Consider the following 18853-nt stretch of genomic DNA (forward strand, 5'->3'; position numbering starts at 1 on the left):
TGTGTGTGTGTGTGTGTGTGTGTGTGTGTGTGTGTGTGTGTGTGTGTGTGTGTGTGTGTGTGTGTGTGTGTGTGTGTGTGTGTGTGTGTGTGTGTGTGTGTGTGTGTGTGTGTGTGTGTGTGTGTGTGTGTGTGTGTGTGTGTGTGTTAAACTGTCAAAATTATAAAAAAGAAAGGACTAAGACAAGGAAGAGTCCTGTTGTGGTGAACTTGAATCAGAGGTATTGGTAGGAACTCATGACCTTTAACATACCAAAGACAGACAGAAATCTATAAATACATGTGGGCATTTCTGCTTAGTACACTTGGTGTATAATATATCTCTCTTACCTCTAGTCCACTGACAGGACCTGACAGTCCAGGATCAAAGAGCACGTCTAGAAGCCAACACTGATTTCTAAGTGCTAAAATGAATCAGAGATTCTTGGAGAAGTGGCTGACTCCACATAAACAAGAATGGGAAAAAATATACTGAGTATTTTGTAGTACCAAAAAATAATATAGGCCAGGTGCTAGTGGTGTACATATGCACATCTCTAATTCTAGCTACTCAGAAAACTTGAGATCTGAGGACTGAGGTTCAAAGCTAGCATAGGCAGAACTGTGGACAGACTCCATTTCCAATTAATCAGCAAAAAGCTGGACTAGTGAGTTTAGCTCAAAAGTTAGAACGCTAGGCATGAGTAAAACAGCTGAGAGTAAGAGGCCCTGAGTTCAAACACCAGTAGTGGTACAGAGAAAGGGAGAGTAAAGGGGGGTGGGGAGGGGGCGGGGTAGGAAGGGAAAAGGCCGGAAAGGAAAATGTTTAAAGATCACCAAAGCCAACTTCCAAAAGAGTCTTCACAAAGTTTGGACCAGGCAACTTCAGTCCAAGTTTTAATGCATGAGTAGCCATTTTCCAGGCAAGTAATTAAACAGCATATGTGAAGGCCAGGAATCACGAGATAGTGAAACCTGAGGGATTGAACAATGCGGATGCTACCTATTCTTGCATTCTGACTAAACAGCCACTCAGCACAAGCAGCTCAGAACTCCGTTTGTGTTTGTATCACTGTACTTCCCAGAGCTACACAAAACTGCTTCCTTGGATTACCCCATTACCCATCCCGCTTCCCCTACCTACCTACTATTTTCATTTGACCTCTGATTATAAAGCAATGGACACCTGCACTGCTCCTACAGTGCACCAACTGCTCTCATTTCCTTTCTTTTTAATGTACAATTTTGAAGGAAATAGTGTTTTCCCCCAAAAAATGAGTAGAAGTACCTACATTTAAAAAAATGGTGCCAATTGTGGATGATTAATTTACCAATTAGTTATTTACAATTAGTTAAGAAAAAAAAACTAGGGGGGGAGGATTGGATGGGGGGGGGGCGGGGGAGAGGTTGGGAAGGGATGTGAAGGGTAAACAAAGGAGGAGGCTACAATGCCTGATAAGAAATGTACTCATTATCTTGCCCATGTAATTGTAACCCCTCTGTACAGTATGTTCACAATAAAAAATAAAAAAACAAACAAAAACAAACTATAGCCTCAATTTAGTCAGGTGCTGTACGCTGGAGTATTAGTGGATTAAGCACACCCTGTCTTCAGCTAGTTTAGAATAATAATGTGGCTTCAGTAGTGGAAAGGGCTGCCGAGAAATGCATGGCAGCAGTGAATTAAAAATCTGATTTAAGTCATTTTATTTCTTGTTTTGGGAAGGTTTATTTTGTTTTTTGGCCGAGTGCCAGTGGCTAATGTCTGTAATCCTAGCTACTCAGGAGGCTGAGATCTGAGGACTGCCATTGCCAGCCTGGGCAGAAAAGTCCCCCATGAGATTCATCTCCATTAACCACTCAAAAACTGTAAATGGTGCTGTGGCTCAAAGTGGTAGAGAGCTAGCCTTGAGCAAAAGCACTCAGGGACAGCACCCAGGCCCTGAGTTCAAGCACCACCACTGACAACAACAACTGTTACTTTGGATTTTTTTTAACTTCACATGGTTGTACAAGGGGGTTGTACAAGGGGGTTCAATTTAACATGTCCATTTATTTGCATGCAAGTCATTTAAAACAGCATTTCTCAGCAGTAACTGAGACACATTGAGATATACAATATAACTCACATTCAAAAATGTTTTATTTTTTGAGAAAAAGGGAGAACATTCAGAAAACAATTTATTAGACAGAACTTAGTAAGATATCTTTATGATTAATAATAACAGTAACGAATTATTTTAGTCCTTCTAATTTAAAGTTGTTGTTTTGCTGTTTTGTCAGTGTGGGGCTTGAACTGAGGGCCTGGGCACTGTCCCTTGGCTTTTATGCTCAACACTCCTAGCGCTCTACCATTTGAGCCACAGTGCCACTTCCTGTTTTCTGGTGGTTAACTGGAGCTAAGAATCTTATGGACTTTTCTGCCTAGGCTGGCTTAGAACCGTGATCTTTAGATCCCAGCCTCCTGAGTAGCTAGAATTACAGGTGTGAGCCACCGGTGCCTGGCTCTAATTGCAATTTTGTTGTTGTTGTTATTGGTCGTGGGGCCTGAACTCTGGGCCTTGACACTGTCCCTCAGCTCTTCAGCTCAAGGCTAGCGCTCTACCACTTGAGCCACAGCGCCACTTCCGGCTTTTTCTGCTATGTGGTGCTGAGGAATTGAACCCAGGGCCTCATGAATGCAAGGCAAGCACTCTACCACTGGGCCACCTTCCTAGCCCTCTAATTGAAAATTTTATAGCTGTATTTTTTTTTGCTGTTATGCATGACATAATATTTTATAGGGAGCCAGGATAGCTGAAAAACTATTTGAGCACCTATTTACAGATAAGAGGCTACCACACTTTTCCTATAAAAGGCTGAACAGAAATACTGTAGTGGGGCTGGGAAGGTGGCTCAGGGGTAGAGTGCTTTGCCTTGCATGCATGAGGCCCTAGATTCGATTCCTCAGGACCACATAAGCAAAAAAAGCCGGAATGATGCTGTGGCTCAAGTAGCAGAGCACTAGCCTTGAGCTGAAGAGCTGAGGGACAGTGTCCAGGCCCAGAGTTCAGGCCCCATGACTGGCAAAAAAAATAATACTGTAGGCTTTGTGAGCTACGAAGGGCTCCTGTCATATTTTACTTAAGTAAATGTAAAAATTTGAAAATGTAAAATGCAAAAATCACTTTTACCACATAGGCTACACAAAACCAAAACACACTCCATCATATGGGCCTAAGGCTCTCGTCTGCCAATTCTATCCACAAGTGAAGAAAATGAAATTATAACATTTCTGGAGCCTTCCTTGCTGTAGTGACTTCAATAAACAATGTGATAAACCTAAAATCTGCAATAACATTATTCATACTAACAATTAACATAAAATTTTAAGTTCTATGTGATACAATTTTTGAAACAAACTTCCTTATCCTTCAACATTATGGAGCCATAATTTTTTTTTTGTCGGTCATGGGGCTTGAACTCTGGGCCTGGGCGCTGTCCCTCAGAGCTCTTTAGCTTAAGACCAGTGCTCTACCATTTGAGCCACAGTGCCACTTCCAGTTTTCTGTTAACTGGAGATAAGAGTCTCAGGGAATTTCCTGCCCAGGCTGGCTTTGAAACGTGATCCTTAGATCTCAGCCTCTTGTGCTAGGATTACAGGCATGAGTCACTGGCACCCGGCTCATCATTTTTATTAGTATTATTTGAGGAATAGAGGTATGGGCTAAGACAACTTAATTAAAGTTCAATATTTTAAAAGCATCTGCCTACATCAAATTACACATTTCTCTCTTACTGTTAATTCCTTCTTCAGTGACAGATGGGTGGCAGGCTGGAAAATACCACAGTATGTGGAATTATACATAGATCATATAAGAAAGCCCCCTATCAGAAGCCAATCTTAAGACACTTTTGTATTCATATACCGTTTTGTAGAATGGGAACTTTTTTGTATAACCACTTAAAGATAATAAAAAAAATTTTTAAAAGAAACCAATCTTAAAAAGATCAAAAGATGTACAAGCAATTAACAAAGTGATATGGCTGACAAGTATCTGTGAAGAAATTATCATTATTTATGAACATCATTACTTATGAATTATCATTACTTATGAAGTTTTTAAAAAAAACTTCCACCAAATGGATTTGGTAACATTTGGATATGAGAGTAGGAAAGCTACTGCAGACATGGAGAGAAAAGACCTCTCATGAACTACCAGAAGAGGTTCTAAACGACCGAGGCCATTGTGGAATACCAGAAGCAATACTCGCTACAGCAGTAGCATTTGTTTCTTGCTTTCTTTATTTCTGAGGGCACTAGGGTATGACTAACAGTCTCACGTGCCCTTTACCAATTGAGCCATGCGAGCCATGCCTCTAGGCTGGCCTTATAATGGTGCTTTTAGAGATGGAGCTTCATAAACTTTTCTGTCTCATGGACTAGGCTGGTTTTGAGCCACAATCATCCAATCTCAGCTTCCTGAGTAGCTAGCTAAGTATTAGCCACCAGTGCCCAGCCCCTCAGTACTAGGTGTAACTTAGAAAAAACTTTGCCAGGACACACACAGAATATGTATGATGTTGTTCAAGACAGTATTACTCAAGCAGGGAGTTGGAGTGACTTAGGAGTTTATGCCAGGGGAATAAAGACGTATTATGCCAGGGAATAAAGAAGTAAACTCAGGAAAATACTGTGGAGTGCTAAGCAGCAATATGACGCAATAAACTACTTTTCATTTATTAGGGGCATAAAAACAATATGCTATGTATTTTAATATACTATATATATAGATAGATATATAGATATATAGATATAAACCAAGAATATACATGCATACTAAGCTAATACTCTGTGAAAGGGAATACTAAACATGATATACTGGTGGATTTCAAGGACTACAAAGACAATTAGAAACTGAACAGAAAAAGTATAAATAGTTGGGGACTTTGTGTAGATACAACAATAAATTATAAGCCAAGGAAAATAATTAATTCAATTTCTTTACTTGAATTTTTAAAAATTAGAAATAAATTTAATAAGCCATATTTTGTTTTTAGAGACAACCTGAGATGTCTCAATTGCTGGTTTTAATATTTGCTTCTGGAAGTGGTGCTGTGGCTCAAGCGGTAGAGTGCTCGCCTTGAGCTGAAGAGCGCAAGGAGCACACCTAAGCCCAGAGTTCAAGCCCCATGATAGACAAAAAAAACCCAAAAAACAAAAAACATGTATGTGTGTGTGTGTATATATATATATATATATTTTTTTTTTTTTTGCACCCTTATCCCAAAAGCTACTGGTTTAATTAAAGTCAGGATACACTCATGGAAGTGCAGTATATAAGCATCACAGATTATGTATACCAGACAGGAAATTTGAGCATTCTATCAGAAAATGATTTCAAACTTTGTTTTCATTATAGGTAATTTTCACTATTAATCATTCTATACTACATACATAAAATAAATACTACATACATACAATAAAAGGGAGTGTTGGAAACAATAAAGAAACCTCAATTTATCAAACACTAATTGATTACTGGTTATAATACATAGTACCATACTCCAGGAAGAACACCAAAAAGGAAAGGAATTTGAAGTTTTAACCAAACAGATTAAGTTAGAAACACATTACCTAGAAAGTATGGCTTTCTAGGCATACTTTCTGAATACTCCATGCATTCCAAATTTTCCAGGGCATTATGACTTAGGAGAGTGAGTAGAAGAGGTCAGTAGAAGGTTATCAGGGAGAACTTTCCAGATAAAACAAAATCTGAGCTGATTTTGAGAAACAATAGACTGCTGAAAGAACAATAAAAGTAGATGCCAAAGTGTGACATAAGTTATGTGGCCAGAAGAAAATTATCTTAATGCAAAATACTTGGCTTGACTAAACAAGTGTGTGTGTGTGTGTGTGTGTGTGTGTGTGTGTGTGTGTGTGTGTGTGTGTGTGTGTGTGTGTGTGTGTGTGTGTGTGTGTGTGTGTGTGTGTGTGTGTGTGTGTGTGTGTGTGTGTGTGTAAGCGTCCTGGAAGTTATGAATACCATACCAAAAATGATATCTAGTCTGTTGTGATATAGTCATTTTTAGATCCAATAAAGAAATAAAAAGCCAAAAACTTTTTTTAATGATCCTGTTCCATTAGGAATTACAGTATTTGCAAAAAATGATAACAAATTTTACGATCAAAGCAAAACTATTACAATTAGCTATAAGGTTAATGTTACTGAAGCTACTAATAACATGAATTATTTTATAAGTGAAAGTATCACATTAGATTATGCCTCCAAATATATTCTTTACAGTTTAAGCAAAGGGAATGAGAAGTGGAAGAATAAATTTCTTTCCTTCCATTTATCTCCTTTACTGGTAGTGGCAATAGCTACATTTTAGATTTTGTGCTCTAATTCTATGCTTAGTTCATGAATCAGTTGTGATGGGCAGCAAATTCTTATCTACATAGTATAAGGAAGGTAAGTTACATCTCTTTGATATTTGCCAAATCTGCTTATAAAGTATTTTATAGCTGAATAAATGATTGCTGTAATTTTTTTTATTTGGTTTTATTTGTATTCAAGCTACAAAATCCTAATTTGCATTTACTTGCTTCTAAAAAAACAGCATTGTGAGCCAGGTGTTGGTAGCTCACGCCTGTAATCCTAGCTACTCAGGAGGCTGAGATCTGAAGATCACAGTTCAAAGCCCGCCCAGGCAGTCCATGAGACTCCAATTAACCACCAGAAAACCGGAAGTGGCACTGTGGCTCAAGTGGTAGAGCACTAGCCTTGAGCTGAAGAGTTCAGGGACAGGGCCCAGGCACAGAGTTCAAGCCCCATGACCGATTTAAAAAAAAAAAAAAAGACAAAAACAAAACACTAGTATTATTTTATTTGCTTACTTACTTCATCCATTTTCATACACGTGCCAAAGTCTGCTAATTTTAGATGACCATGTTTATCCAAGAGCATGTTGTCAGGCTTCACATCTCTGTGGATTAAACCCATGGAGTGTATTGCATCCAGAGCCAGAACAACTTCAGCAGTATAAAATTTGGCCCATTTTTCAGGCACATCATAATTACTCATAAGGTTTACAAGGTCTCCACCGGGCATGTATTCCATTACCATGTAAAGATACCTATCATCTTGAAAAGCACAAAAGAGCTGAAAAACAGAAATAAAAGGGGAAAAAGTAAAAAACCAAAGAACAAAACAACAAACAGAACAAAACCCAAATGTCCTATTAATAAACCAAAACCAAAAGTATAACAACGAAAAAGACAAATTACAACTAAAATAGTTAAAATTTATGAAATCAGCCCTTCAGGAATCCCCACATCTCCATTCCTGACTGACAGACTAACTACATCCTAAAGGGTTCCTACAACCTCTTCAGGCTCCCACAATTCACTAAGATGACTCACAGAATTCAGAAAAGCACTGTTACAGTTTCATTATAAAGGATACACAGAGGGGGTTGGAGATGTAGCTTAGAAGGTAGAGTGTCAGCCAAAGAGCAAAAGTAAGCATCAGATACTGAGTTTGAGTCCTGGCCTTGACCCAAAAAAAACCCAAATGATCCACTGAGGGCTAAGTCTGGCAGCTGCCTGATTTTTGGGTCCTCTCCCTGTGAAATTAGGATGCATTGCTCTCTGAGCAGCTCTACAAAGTATGCTCCGAACCAGGTCAATGTCCAGACCCATTACATGCATGATGATTAAACAAATCATGGGTCAAGACATTAAAGTCAATTACCAACCCCATTATATTCACTGAATGTCTGGCAGCTGAAAGCTCTAATCCTCAGGCCACAAAACATTCCTATCATTCAAAAAACTTTGAGCCCCAGCCTGTAATCTGAGCTACTCAGAAGGCTGAGATCTGAGGATCACAGTTCAACTTCAGCCAGCAGGAAAGTCAGCCCGGGTTGGAAAGTCGTGGAGACTCTTACCTCCAATAAACCACTCAGAAAACCAGAAGTGGCACTTTGGCTCAAGTGGTAGGGTGCTGCTGTCTAAGAGCTAAGGAACAGTGCCTAGGCCCAGAGTTCAAGCCCCACAACCGACAAAAAAAAAAAAAACAAAAACACAAAACAACCAACTTCAGATTTCTAAAGCTATCCACCAGAAAGTGGGGGAAAAGACCAGATACATTCCTTATTATACCTCATCATGCAACAGAATATTATCTAGCATCAAAAGAAAATTAAAGCTGGGCGCTGGTGGCTCACGCCTATAATCCTAGCTACTCAGGAGGCTGAGATCTGAGGATCACGGTTCAAAGCCAGCCTGGGCAGAAAAGTCCATGAGACTGATCTCCAATAAACCACTAGAAAACCAGAAGTGGTGCTGTAGCTCAAGAAGTAGAGTGCTTGCCTGGAGCTGAAGAGCGCAGGGACAGCGCCCAGGCCCAGGGTTCAAGCCCCACAACCCACCAAAAAAAAAAAAAAAAAAGGAAAAGAAAATTAAGTATGATAGATGTAGAATGTAAATGTACTTTAAAAATAGTATGCTAAAGATACCAGATGCAAAAGATAGCATATTCATGATTCTTTATATATGAAATGTCTAGAAATGGCAACTCTATAAAGACAGAATAAATTAGTGGTTGTCTGAAGCTAAAAGGATAACAGGAAATGAGCAAATCATTTTGAAATGATGGAAACACTCTGAAATCTTGATTGTAATAATGGATATACATCCCTGTAAATTTCCTGAACAGCATTAAGTTGTATACATAAAAAAATTAACTTGGGCTGGGAAGGTGGCTCAGTGGTAGAGCGCTTGCCTTGCAAGCCTGAGGCCCTGGGTTCGATTCCTCAGCACCACATAAGCAAAAAGAAAAAAAAAAAAGCCGGGAAGTGGCGCTGTAGCTCAAGTGGTAGAGTGCTAGCCTTGAGCTGAAGAGCTGAGGGATAGTGCCCAGGCCCAGAGTTCAGGCCCCACGACCAGACCCAAAAAAAAAAAAAAAAATTAACTTTATGTTATGCAAGATATTCCTCAATATAATTAATACAAGTTATAAGAGCAGATACAGCCAATAGAATGACAATAAAAAGTTATATATTTTTCCATCAATGGTAACTATAAATTAACCCTAACAAAACTTAAAGAAGTAGGTCTTCAAAGAAACAACTTATTTACAATTGACTCAAATAATAATGCAACTTTATTTTTTAAAGAGGAAAACTGAAAGCAGCCTAATTAGTTAAAAGATGAATGAACTGTCATATATGAAATACAACCCAGTAATGAACTACTAATAAAATAACAGTTTTGCTGAGTAAAAACAGAATGGGATGAAGTTAGACACTAAAGAAATGATCTGCAAACTTAAAGACATAGCAATGAAACTCAGCCAGGTGCCAGTGGCTCATGCCTGTAATTGCAGCTACTCAGGAGGCTGAGATGTAAAGATCACAGTTCAAAGCCAGACTAAGCAGGAAAATCTGTGAGACTCTCATCGCCAAATAACCACCAAAAAGATGGAAGTGGAGTTGTGGATGAAGTGGTAGAGTGCCAACATTGAGGAAAAAAAGCTAAAAGAAAAGACAGCACCCAGCAACCAGCAACCAGCACCCACACCCACACACCCACACCCACACACACTACAAGTTGTTTCCATAATGAATTTAATTATTACATGTCATGTTTATGCAAGTATTATTTAGGAACATTAAACAAGCATAATGAAAAACAACATTATTACTATGTGAATGAGGCAGAGGATGTTCAGCATACAAAGCAAACTCCTATGAATAACCAGTACTTAAAAAAAAGAATGTAAGTTTATAAGTTTATGAAAATTAGTATGCTTACCTGAACCACCCAAGGACTGTTGGCAAAGGCCATAATATCTCTTTCTTCCCAGAAAAAAGCAGAATCTGACCTTTTTATCATTTCAAATTTACTAAGAAGCTTCATAGCATAAACCTTCTGTGATGCCTTATGACGAACCTGTGAATTTTTTAAAGCAGAAAAATTAATACTTTAATTTTAAAGAATTATATTATTAAAAACTTCAGTTGCAAAAGAAAATTATTCTTACCTAATGAATAAAAAGTAAAAGCATAATACTATATAAATAGGAAAAACAAGGAGAAAATATGCAACAGTTGCCAGGTGCAAGTGGCTCATGCCCATAAGTCTAGCTACTAAGGAGGCTGAGATCTGAGGATCATGGTTCAAAGCCAGCCCGGGCAGAAAAGTCCATGAGACTCTTATCCCCAATTAACAACCAGAAAACCAGAATGTGGCTCAAGTGGTAGAGTGCTTGCCTTGAGCTGAGGAACAGCACCCAGGCCCAGAGTTAAAGCCCCACAACTGACCAAAAAACAAAACAAAATAAAACATGAAGCAATGGTTTTGACAAGTTTTGGAAAATAAACAGCACAAGACTAAAATCCTGAGAGAGGAGAACATTATCAAGTAATTCCCATAATGACCCAGAAACAGCTTGAAATCAGCATCTCAACCAGTATAGAACAAGTGGTTATCTAGCACAAAGCACAGTGGTCTGGCTGAGTTGAGGAGGCAGACACTAGAGTTCAAGGTGAGTAAGGCAGCTGGATGATGAAAGGCACATGAAAAGTACAAATGGGATCCCTAGAAACTGCAAGGGAGTGACTGGCTAAAGGCTGAGCTACCAAATATCAATCATCCCAGGTTACTAGGGAGAAACTGCAATGAGGCTGATAGCCAAACAGAAACCCCCGACATTAAGCCACAGTGGAAGGACACTGGATTCCCAGTAAAGCAAAAGTGAAGAAATCTTGCTTAAATTCCTGGGCATCTATTTGACATCTTACAAGAAACAATCACACTCCAAAGAAAGTCCTATTCTATCCTACTTACAAAAGCTAATGACAAACTCTAAAAGATCAAAAGAGCAGAATTTGGAGGCTGAGTTAAAAGGACCTGGGAAACACTTTGATCTTTCCAACACATTTTTATACTTTTAGAAAGTGTAAAACTAAGCCTGCACTAATTAGGCAAGAAACTGAATAAGCTACTAAAATGAAAATCAACACCATTCAAAGACAAATATCAAAAGTCAGATTATTTACCATTTTAGCCAAAAGGTCTGTTACATAATTTAAAAACTAATACAGAGGCAAAGGAAAATGTATTTTATTAAGACAAAGACAATTAATAGAAAATGTCCCCAAAGACATAGAATTCTGCTTTAAAATACTAATAAATATGAATTCTAAAGTACTTACGTAAGAATATAAACACTAGGTGTTCATACTAAGTACATAAATAGGAAAAGCTCCTCCATGTATGTTCAATTAGAAACTCAAAAATAATATAACTGAAAAGCAGGGTAAATGAAATAAACATTTCACTACAATGGTTTTACAGAGAAAACAGAAAAGAAGTCAGTGAAATGGAGCACAAATATCTGAAGAACAAAGACAAACTGAATATATAAACATGTACGAGACTTGGGGGCCTACAAAGCAATTCTAAACAGTCTAAAATATACATAGTAGGGGCTGGGAAGGTGGCTCAGTGGTAGAGCACTTGCCTCGCATGCATGAGGCCCTGGGTTCGATTCCTCAGCACCACATAAGCAAAAAGAAAAAAGTCGGAAGTGGCGCTGTGGCTCAAGTGGTAGAGTGCTAGCCTTGAGCTGAAGAGCTGAGGGACAGTGCCCAGGCCCACCAAAAAAATAAATAAATAAAATAAAATATATATAGTAGAACTGGACCAATAAATACAGCAATGGATAAACAAAAGTTATCAAAGTTAATTAAAAAGCTGGACTTAAGTTCTATGTTTTAATGTAAGACCAGATAGGTTGAAAATAATCAGAAGATATTACCATGCAAAAAGCAAAGATAAGGGTAAGATGTTGGCACGAGCATCTAATTAAGGTAGACTTCAAGGCAGAGTATTACAAGAGAATTGCACAAGAGAAATTACAAGGATTGTAATTTGGAAAGAAAAGGGATTACTTCAGGAAGGCATACAATTCTAGATACATATGTATTGTTAATAAATGAGCTTCAAAATTCATGAAACATACCAGGCGCCAGTAGCTCACGCCTAAAATCCTAGCTACTAAAGAGGCTGAGATCTGAAGATTGCAGTTCAAAGCCAGCCTGTGCAGGAAAGTCCATGAGACTCTTATCTCCAATAAACTACCAGAGAACTGGAAGTGGCACTGTGGCTCAAGTGGTAGAGCGCTAGCCTTGAGCTAAAGAGCTGAGGGACAGTGCTCAGGCCCAGGCCTATGACCACTACCAACAAAACTAAGAATTTATGAAGCAAAAACCTAAGAAAAAGACAAATCCGTATTTTTAATTGAAAATTTTATACCCCATATCAGTACTTGATAGAATAGGTAGTATACATTAAAATGAAAACTGCTTAATCAAATTTTAGTCACAATGTTTACTATATTGAGGTTATATAATTTCTTTTTAAATATTTTAAAATTTGAAATATTTTGATACACTGTAACTTCATATAAAAAGTCTTAAATGCAAAGAGCCAATTATGGTGATAGCTACAGCTTATATCCATCCAACTATACTTATATCCATTTTCTATATTAAGTTACCAGGCTGGAACAACAATCTCCTAGGTTCATAGTATTAGAAAATTTACAAAATGCTAAAAAAAAAATACTAAATGCACGATAAAGCAATATGAAAACACTGGAGAGAAGTGAAAGATTAAAAGACAAATGATGGTAGGCTTAAAAACTACAAATCCTTACCAAAGCAGACTAGATTTTTTTTTTTTTGGGGGGGGGGGGGGAGGTTCTGGGCACTGTCCCTGAGCTCTTCAGCTGAAGGCAAGTACTCTACCACTTGAACCACAGCACCACTTCTGGTTTTCTAGTCATCAACTGGAGGTAAGAGTCTTGGGCGGGGGGACGCCTAGGAAGGTGGCTCATTGGTAGAGTGGTAGAGTGCTTGTCTTGCATGCATGAGGCCCTGGGTTCGATTCCTCAACACCACTATAAGCCAGAAAACAGGAAGTGGTACTGTGGCTCAAGTTATAGAGTGCTAGACTTCAGCTGAAAAGCTGAGGGACAAGCACTCAGGCTGCGTTCAGGCACCATGACCGACAAAAAAAACAACAGTCTTAGGGACTTTCCTGCCCAAGCTGGCTTTGAACCATGATCCTCAGATCTCAGCCTCCTGAGTAGCTAGGATTACAGGTATGAGCCACTGGTGCTAGGCAACAGACTAGATTTTAACTGACTTGTGCTAAACTACTGAATCATTTCCTGTTAACAAGTTAAAAGAAGCTGCTGGGATGTTTAGCATACACAAATCTCCACTCACTATTCACTCACTTGAAAAAAATCCAAATTTGGTGTCTCCATCAGAGAAAACAATCTATACTAGTCTATCAATTTATGCAGGGATATTATGCGTGCTTGACTCAGACCATTATAAAAAGTTTTTTAAAGTTTTATGAAGCACAGCTCTGAATAGAAGCACAAAGATACCTGAAAACTACCAAACGCTTTTACTGGTTTGCTTATGTGTAAATATCATTTAAGCCAAAACATTTACACATAAGTAAACAAACCTACAAGGACACAGCCATGCACCAAAATAAACAAAAAAATTATGGCATAAAATGGCGTAAACTGGGCCATAAAATTCTTTCAGAATGAAGAAAATGTTTTTTACTTCCTTTTTCATTATACAAACAGCTCCCCACTTTGCACAGTATCTACAATCATCTAATAGAAGCATTGTGTGTTCCAAAAGCTCCTTTAGGAATAGAAAAGAACTTCTTCATTGTTAGACTGCTTAGTGGTTCGCACAATGATGAGTTGTACATTCAACAAATCATTATCTGTATCTGCATGGTGTTGAATAATGCCTAGATGTCCTAATTCATAAGAACTGAATGCCATTTACATTGATAGGACACCTACTGGCTCATAACACAAGATATGAAAACCACAGCTTGTGGTCTTTGACATAATTTAATGTGCAGAGCAAACACTAAGAGGCAATAGTCTTATTCATGCCAAATGTCTACACTGTACCTTTAAAATTCATTAGCAGTGATGTTACAAAGCACCCCAGTAACATGTTACTTTAGGAAAGCTGGTTTCCACTGATCTTCCTCTGAGTTAGCCTATTATAATTTCCCTCACCATTTCTGGGATTCCCTTTATTCTCCAGCTCCTACTCCTCTATTCAATATAGATGGACAGATACATAACCAATCAGATGCAGTAGCTATTTATAACCATTGTACAGAGTAAAGTTTAAAAACGTAGTTGTCAACAAACCTCGGCAAAGTCCTACATATTTGTAAATAAGGTGGCAAATTTAATTGATCCCTTTAAATTTCAGTGATTTCATCTACATAAAAATCGCATAGCTGGGGCTGGGAAGGTGGCTCAGTGGTAGAGCGCTTGCCTTGCATGCATGAGGCCCTGGGTTCGATTCCTCAGCACCACGTAAGCAAAAAGAAAAAAGCCGGAAGTGGCGCTTTGGCTCAAGTGGTAGAGCGCTAGCCTTGAGTTGAAGAGCTGAGGGGCAGCGTCCAGGTCCAGAGTTCAGGCCCCATGACCAGACCCCCTCCCCCCCCCAAAAAAAATCTCATAGCTGTTAAGATAAAAATGAGAAAATGGCTATAAATACTTAGGATATAGAACATACACAATAAAAAAGGCTAACTCCACAGGTAAATGGAACATAGCTCATACCATTATCAAGTGGCACATATCATTAGACTAGGACCTAAAAAACAAAAGCAGTGTTCTTATTCTAATTGTTCTTTTTATTATTTTTAAAAAGTTGTCAAATTCCTTGTTTTTAATTCTACAGTACATAAGTGTCTCAAGCACCTGACTATATCTTTGAAGCGAAAAAGCCAAAAACAAGGAGGAGAGTGACAAAAGACTACCTGTGGTTGTATTTCAGATCACAGAATTTTTTTTTTTTTGGTCGATTGTGGGGCTTGAACTCTGGGCCTGGGCACTGTCCCTCAGCTCTTCAGCTCAAGGCGAGCGTTCTATCACTTGAGCCACAGCACCACTTCCAGTTTTCTAGTGGTTTATTGGAGGTAAGAGTTTCATGGACTTTCCTGCCCGAGTGACTTTGAACCATGATCCTCAGATCTCAGCCTCCTGAGTAGCTAGGATTACAGGCGTGAGCCTGGCAGATCTAGCGCCTGGCATATCACAGAATTTTGAATGTTCTTTTTTTTTTTCCGTTTCTTTGTTCTTTTTGTAATTAGTAAGTACTGTTTTTTATATTTCTATTTAAAAAGCTTAAACAGATGAGACATTTTAAATGGAGAGATTTTGAAGTGAACCTCTTGGTACATTTACAGAGGCTTTTTTTTTTGGACAGTCATGGGGCTTTAACTCTGGGCCTAGGCGCTGTCTCTGAGCTCTTCAGCTCAAGGCTAGCACTCTACTACTTGAGCCACAGGACCACTTCCAGCTTTTTCTGTTTATGTGGTGCTGACGAATTGAACCTAGGGCCTCATGCATGCGAGACAAGCACTCTACCACTGAGCCAACTTCCCAGCCCCAAAGGCTTTTTTAAAATCATTCTAACAAAAACACATCATTTGAGGCTTTCAAATAACTTACATACTTTAATTTCTCATAAGAAGATCCAATGTGCCTATTTGGCAGACCTGTTAGTTACTGTTAATGAAGCAGCCAAAACAATAAATTAACAAAAATACAAGGATTAACAAAACATAAAGTGAGACAGTTTTATTCAAAAAAATACAAAGATTTAAAGTTTAGGTTACATGAGGAGTATTGAAAAATCATGTCTCTCATATCCTGCCTTAGGCAGATTTCTGCTTTTAAAAGCTGCTTTAAAACTGTTAGTACTAGGTGATGGTGACTCACACCTGTAATCCTAGCTACTCAGGAGGCTGGAGATCTGAGGATTGCAGTTTGAAGCCAACCTGGGCAATTAATCACCAAAAAGCTGGCCCAGTGCCCAGGTCTCCTAAGGTTAAGCCCCAAGTTTTGGGAAGCAAGCATGTGAGTATATGCTTTCTCGCTTTCTGGCGTGCGTGCGCACACACACACGTTAAAAACAAGTCAGGGGGCTGGGAAGATGGCTCAGTGGTAGAGTGCTTGCCTTGCATGCCTGAGGCCCTGGGTTCGATTCCTCAGCTCCACATAAGCAAAAAGAAAAAAGCCGGAGGTGGTGCTGTGGCTCAAGTGGTAGAGTGCTAGCCTTGAGCTGAAGAGCTGAGGGACAGCGCCCAGTCCCAGAGTTCAGGCACCACGACCGGACCCAAAAAAAAACAAGTCAGGAGGTGCCCAGAAAACATCCTGAGTCCTGGGATCAAGGACCACAGACAACACTTCAATGAAGACTTTCTATGTCCAAGGTTCTATCTATACTATATAGGATTTAAAAAGACAACAAAAATTCAAAATCAGATATGAATACATACTGATTACCAATATGCAGGGATGAACCAAGAAATGGCTACACAGTAAGGGTTGCCTTTGTCTCTGCCATTCTAGATAGTCTTTCTAAAGTTGTATACATATTAAAGATTGTATTATCAGATATGGGCGAACTATTTTAGATGAGAAGCCATTAATTTCTGATGAGACTCTCCTAAGTACTTGAGAGATACAGTTTTTGCCCTTAAAAAACCAACCAAATCAACGCTGGGCACAGGTGGCTCATGTCTGTAATCCTAGCTACTCAGGAGGCTGAGATCTGAGGATCGCGGTTCAAAGCCAGCCCAGGCAGGAAAGACCCTAAGACTCCTATCTCCAATAAACCACTAGAAAACCGGAAGTGGCGCTGGAGCTCTTCTCCTTGAGCTGAAGAGCTGAGGGACAGCGCCCAGGACCAGAATTCAAGCCCCATGACCAACAAAAAAAGAAAAACAAAAACAAAAACTGACAGAATCAAAGGAGGAATTAAAGATAAAAAGTGCAATGTAAGATACAGTAACTAAAATAAACTAACTGTAACTACATATTGCACAGAGAAGTTTCATTCACATGAAAGGTAGAATCAAAGAATGAAGAGTAAAAACTAGGAAAGTTTTCTGTCTTCTGTGAGTGTGGGGGGGGGGGGGGGGTTTACATGTCAGTAGTAAGGCTTGAATTCAGGGCCTTAAGATCTCACTTAGCTTTTGTTTTCTGTCTTCTGTGAGTGTGTGTGTGTGTGTGGGGGGGGGGGGGTTACATGTCAGTAGTGAGGCTTGAATTCAGGGCCTTAAGATCTCACTTGGCTTTTTCAATCAAGGCTGGTACTCTACCACTTGAGCCACACCTTAGAAAGTTTTCTTTCAAAATAAGCACTGGCATTGAAATGTGTGACTGAAAAAAAAAAGAACAGGAAAACAAAGCATGCTCAGAAATAAGTGACCTACTTAGGATGAATAGCAAGGTAGAAGACAAGGGTTAAAAAGGTAACATTGGTGCGATCATAAAAGAGGATTTCATATTTCATTTAGTAGGTGAAAGATCCATTACACAGAGGGTGAAATCATGAATGTATCTCACAGATAAATTCAGAGTAGGAGCAGTTTGTGTTAGATTAGATCTAGAAGTCCAGGTTCTTTAACTCAATAGAGGAAGGGGTGGAATAAAGAAATCAATCCTAGTTGGGCGCTGGTGGCTCACGCCTGTAATCCTAGCTACTGAGGAGGCTGAGATCTGAGGATCGCGGTTCAAAGCCAGCCCGGGCAGGAGAGACTGTGAGACTCCTATCTCCAATAAACCACCAGAAAACCGGAAGTGGCGCTGTAGCTCAAGTGGTAGCGAGCTCGCCCTGAGCTGAAGAGCTGAGGGACAGCGCCCAGGCCCAGAGTTCAAGCCCCACAACCGACAAAAAAAAAAAAAAAAAAGAAATCAATCCTATCTGTTTTAAGCTCTTTTCTTTCTTGTGTTTGTTTAGTTCTGTTTGGGCTTGAGCAACTAGTTTACTGCTACAAGGCAGATAACAGAAGGAATGGATTCATAGAGGAAAAGCTGAGAAGAAATTAAGAATTCTAATTTCTCAGCCTAGCGCCAGTGTCTCACGCCTGTAATCCTAGTTACTCAGGAGGCTGAGATCTGAGGATCATGGTTCAAAGCCAGCCTGGACTTTCCTACCCGTCTGAGCTGGCAGGAAAGTCCGTGAGACTCTTTATCTCCAATAAACAACTAGAAAACTGGAAGTGGCGCTGTGGCTCAAGCAATAGCAAGCATCTGGAGCTAAAGAGCTGAGGGATAGCGTCCAAGCCCAGAGTTCAAGTCCCACGACCAACAATTCTAATTTCCCAAGATGAAACTGGCTGCTGAATATGCAAATTATTCAGAAGGTGGCCTCATAGGATGTAATTGCTATAACAGTGTATGTTACTATTTGTTGTTGCATTTAAAAAACATAACTTATAAAACTATGGACATAATATAATCATATATATATATATATATATACATATATATATATACATATATACATACACACCTTTAGAATGAAGAATTGAGAAAGTTATATTCAAACCAGGCAAATTATAAAAGATAAATTGTTAAATTACTTTCTCATTCTACTTTGAACATTATAGTATATATAAAACAATTTTTAATATCAGGGGCGAAATTTCCATAATTTAGCAGCAAAAGTTTTTAGCATTTCTAAAATGAAAATAATCAGGATAAAATATAGACACCCATTGAAGATAAATCAACACTTTTTTTCATAATTTTTTTTGGGTTTTTTGTTGTTGTTTTTTGTCAGTTGTAGAGTTTGAACTTTGGGCCTGGGTGCTGTCCCTTAGCTCTTCAGCTAGCACTCTACCACTTGAGCCACAACGCCACTTCCGGCTTTTCCTGCTTATGTGGTGCTGAGGAATCGAACCCAGGGCCTCATGCATGCAAGGCAAGCACTCTACCACCAAGCCACCTTCCCAGCCCCACTAAAATGATTTT

The 18853-nt window shown here is 39.0% G+C and overlaps 1 protein-coding gene across 1 annotated transcript in view; it reads right to left on the reverse strand.

The window, feature by feature from the left end:
• Rock2 (Rho associated coiled-coil containing protein kinase 2) overlaps positions 1 to 18853 on the reverse strand; it is a 133814-nt gene that overhangs the window by 53480 nt on the left and 61481 nt on the right. Inside the window, exons 4-5 of the mRNA XM_042680730.1 lie at positions 9778 to 9915; positions 6863 to 7123 (exon numbers count right to left, since the gene is read on the reverse strand). Of these exons, the coding sequence (XP_042536664.1) occupies positions 6863 to 7123; positions 9778 to 9915 (399 nt within the window). The remainder of the gene's footprint in view (positions 1 to 6862; positions 7124 to 9777; positions 9916 to 18853) is intronic.

Source organism: Dipodomys spectabilis, unplaced genomic scaffold, assembly GCF_019054845.1.
Source record: "Dipodomys spectabilis isolate Male_0828 unplaced genomic scaffold, ASM1905484v1 ptg000066l, whole genome shotgun sequence".
NCBI classification, from domain to species: Eukaryota; Metazoa; Chordata; class Mammalia; order Rodentia; family Heteromyidae; genus Dipodomys; species Dipodomys spectabilis.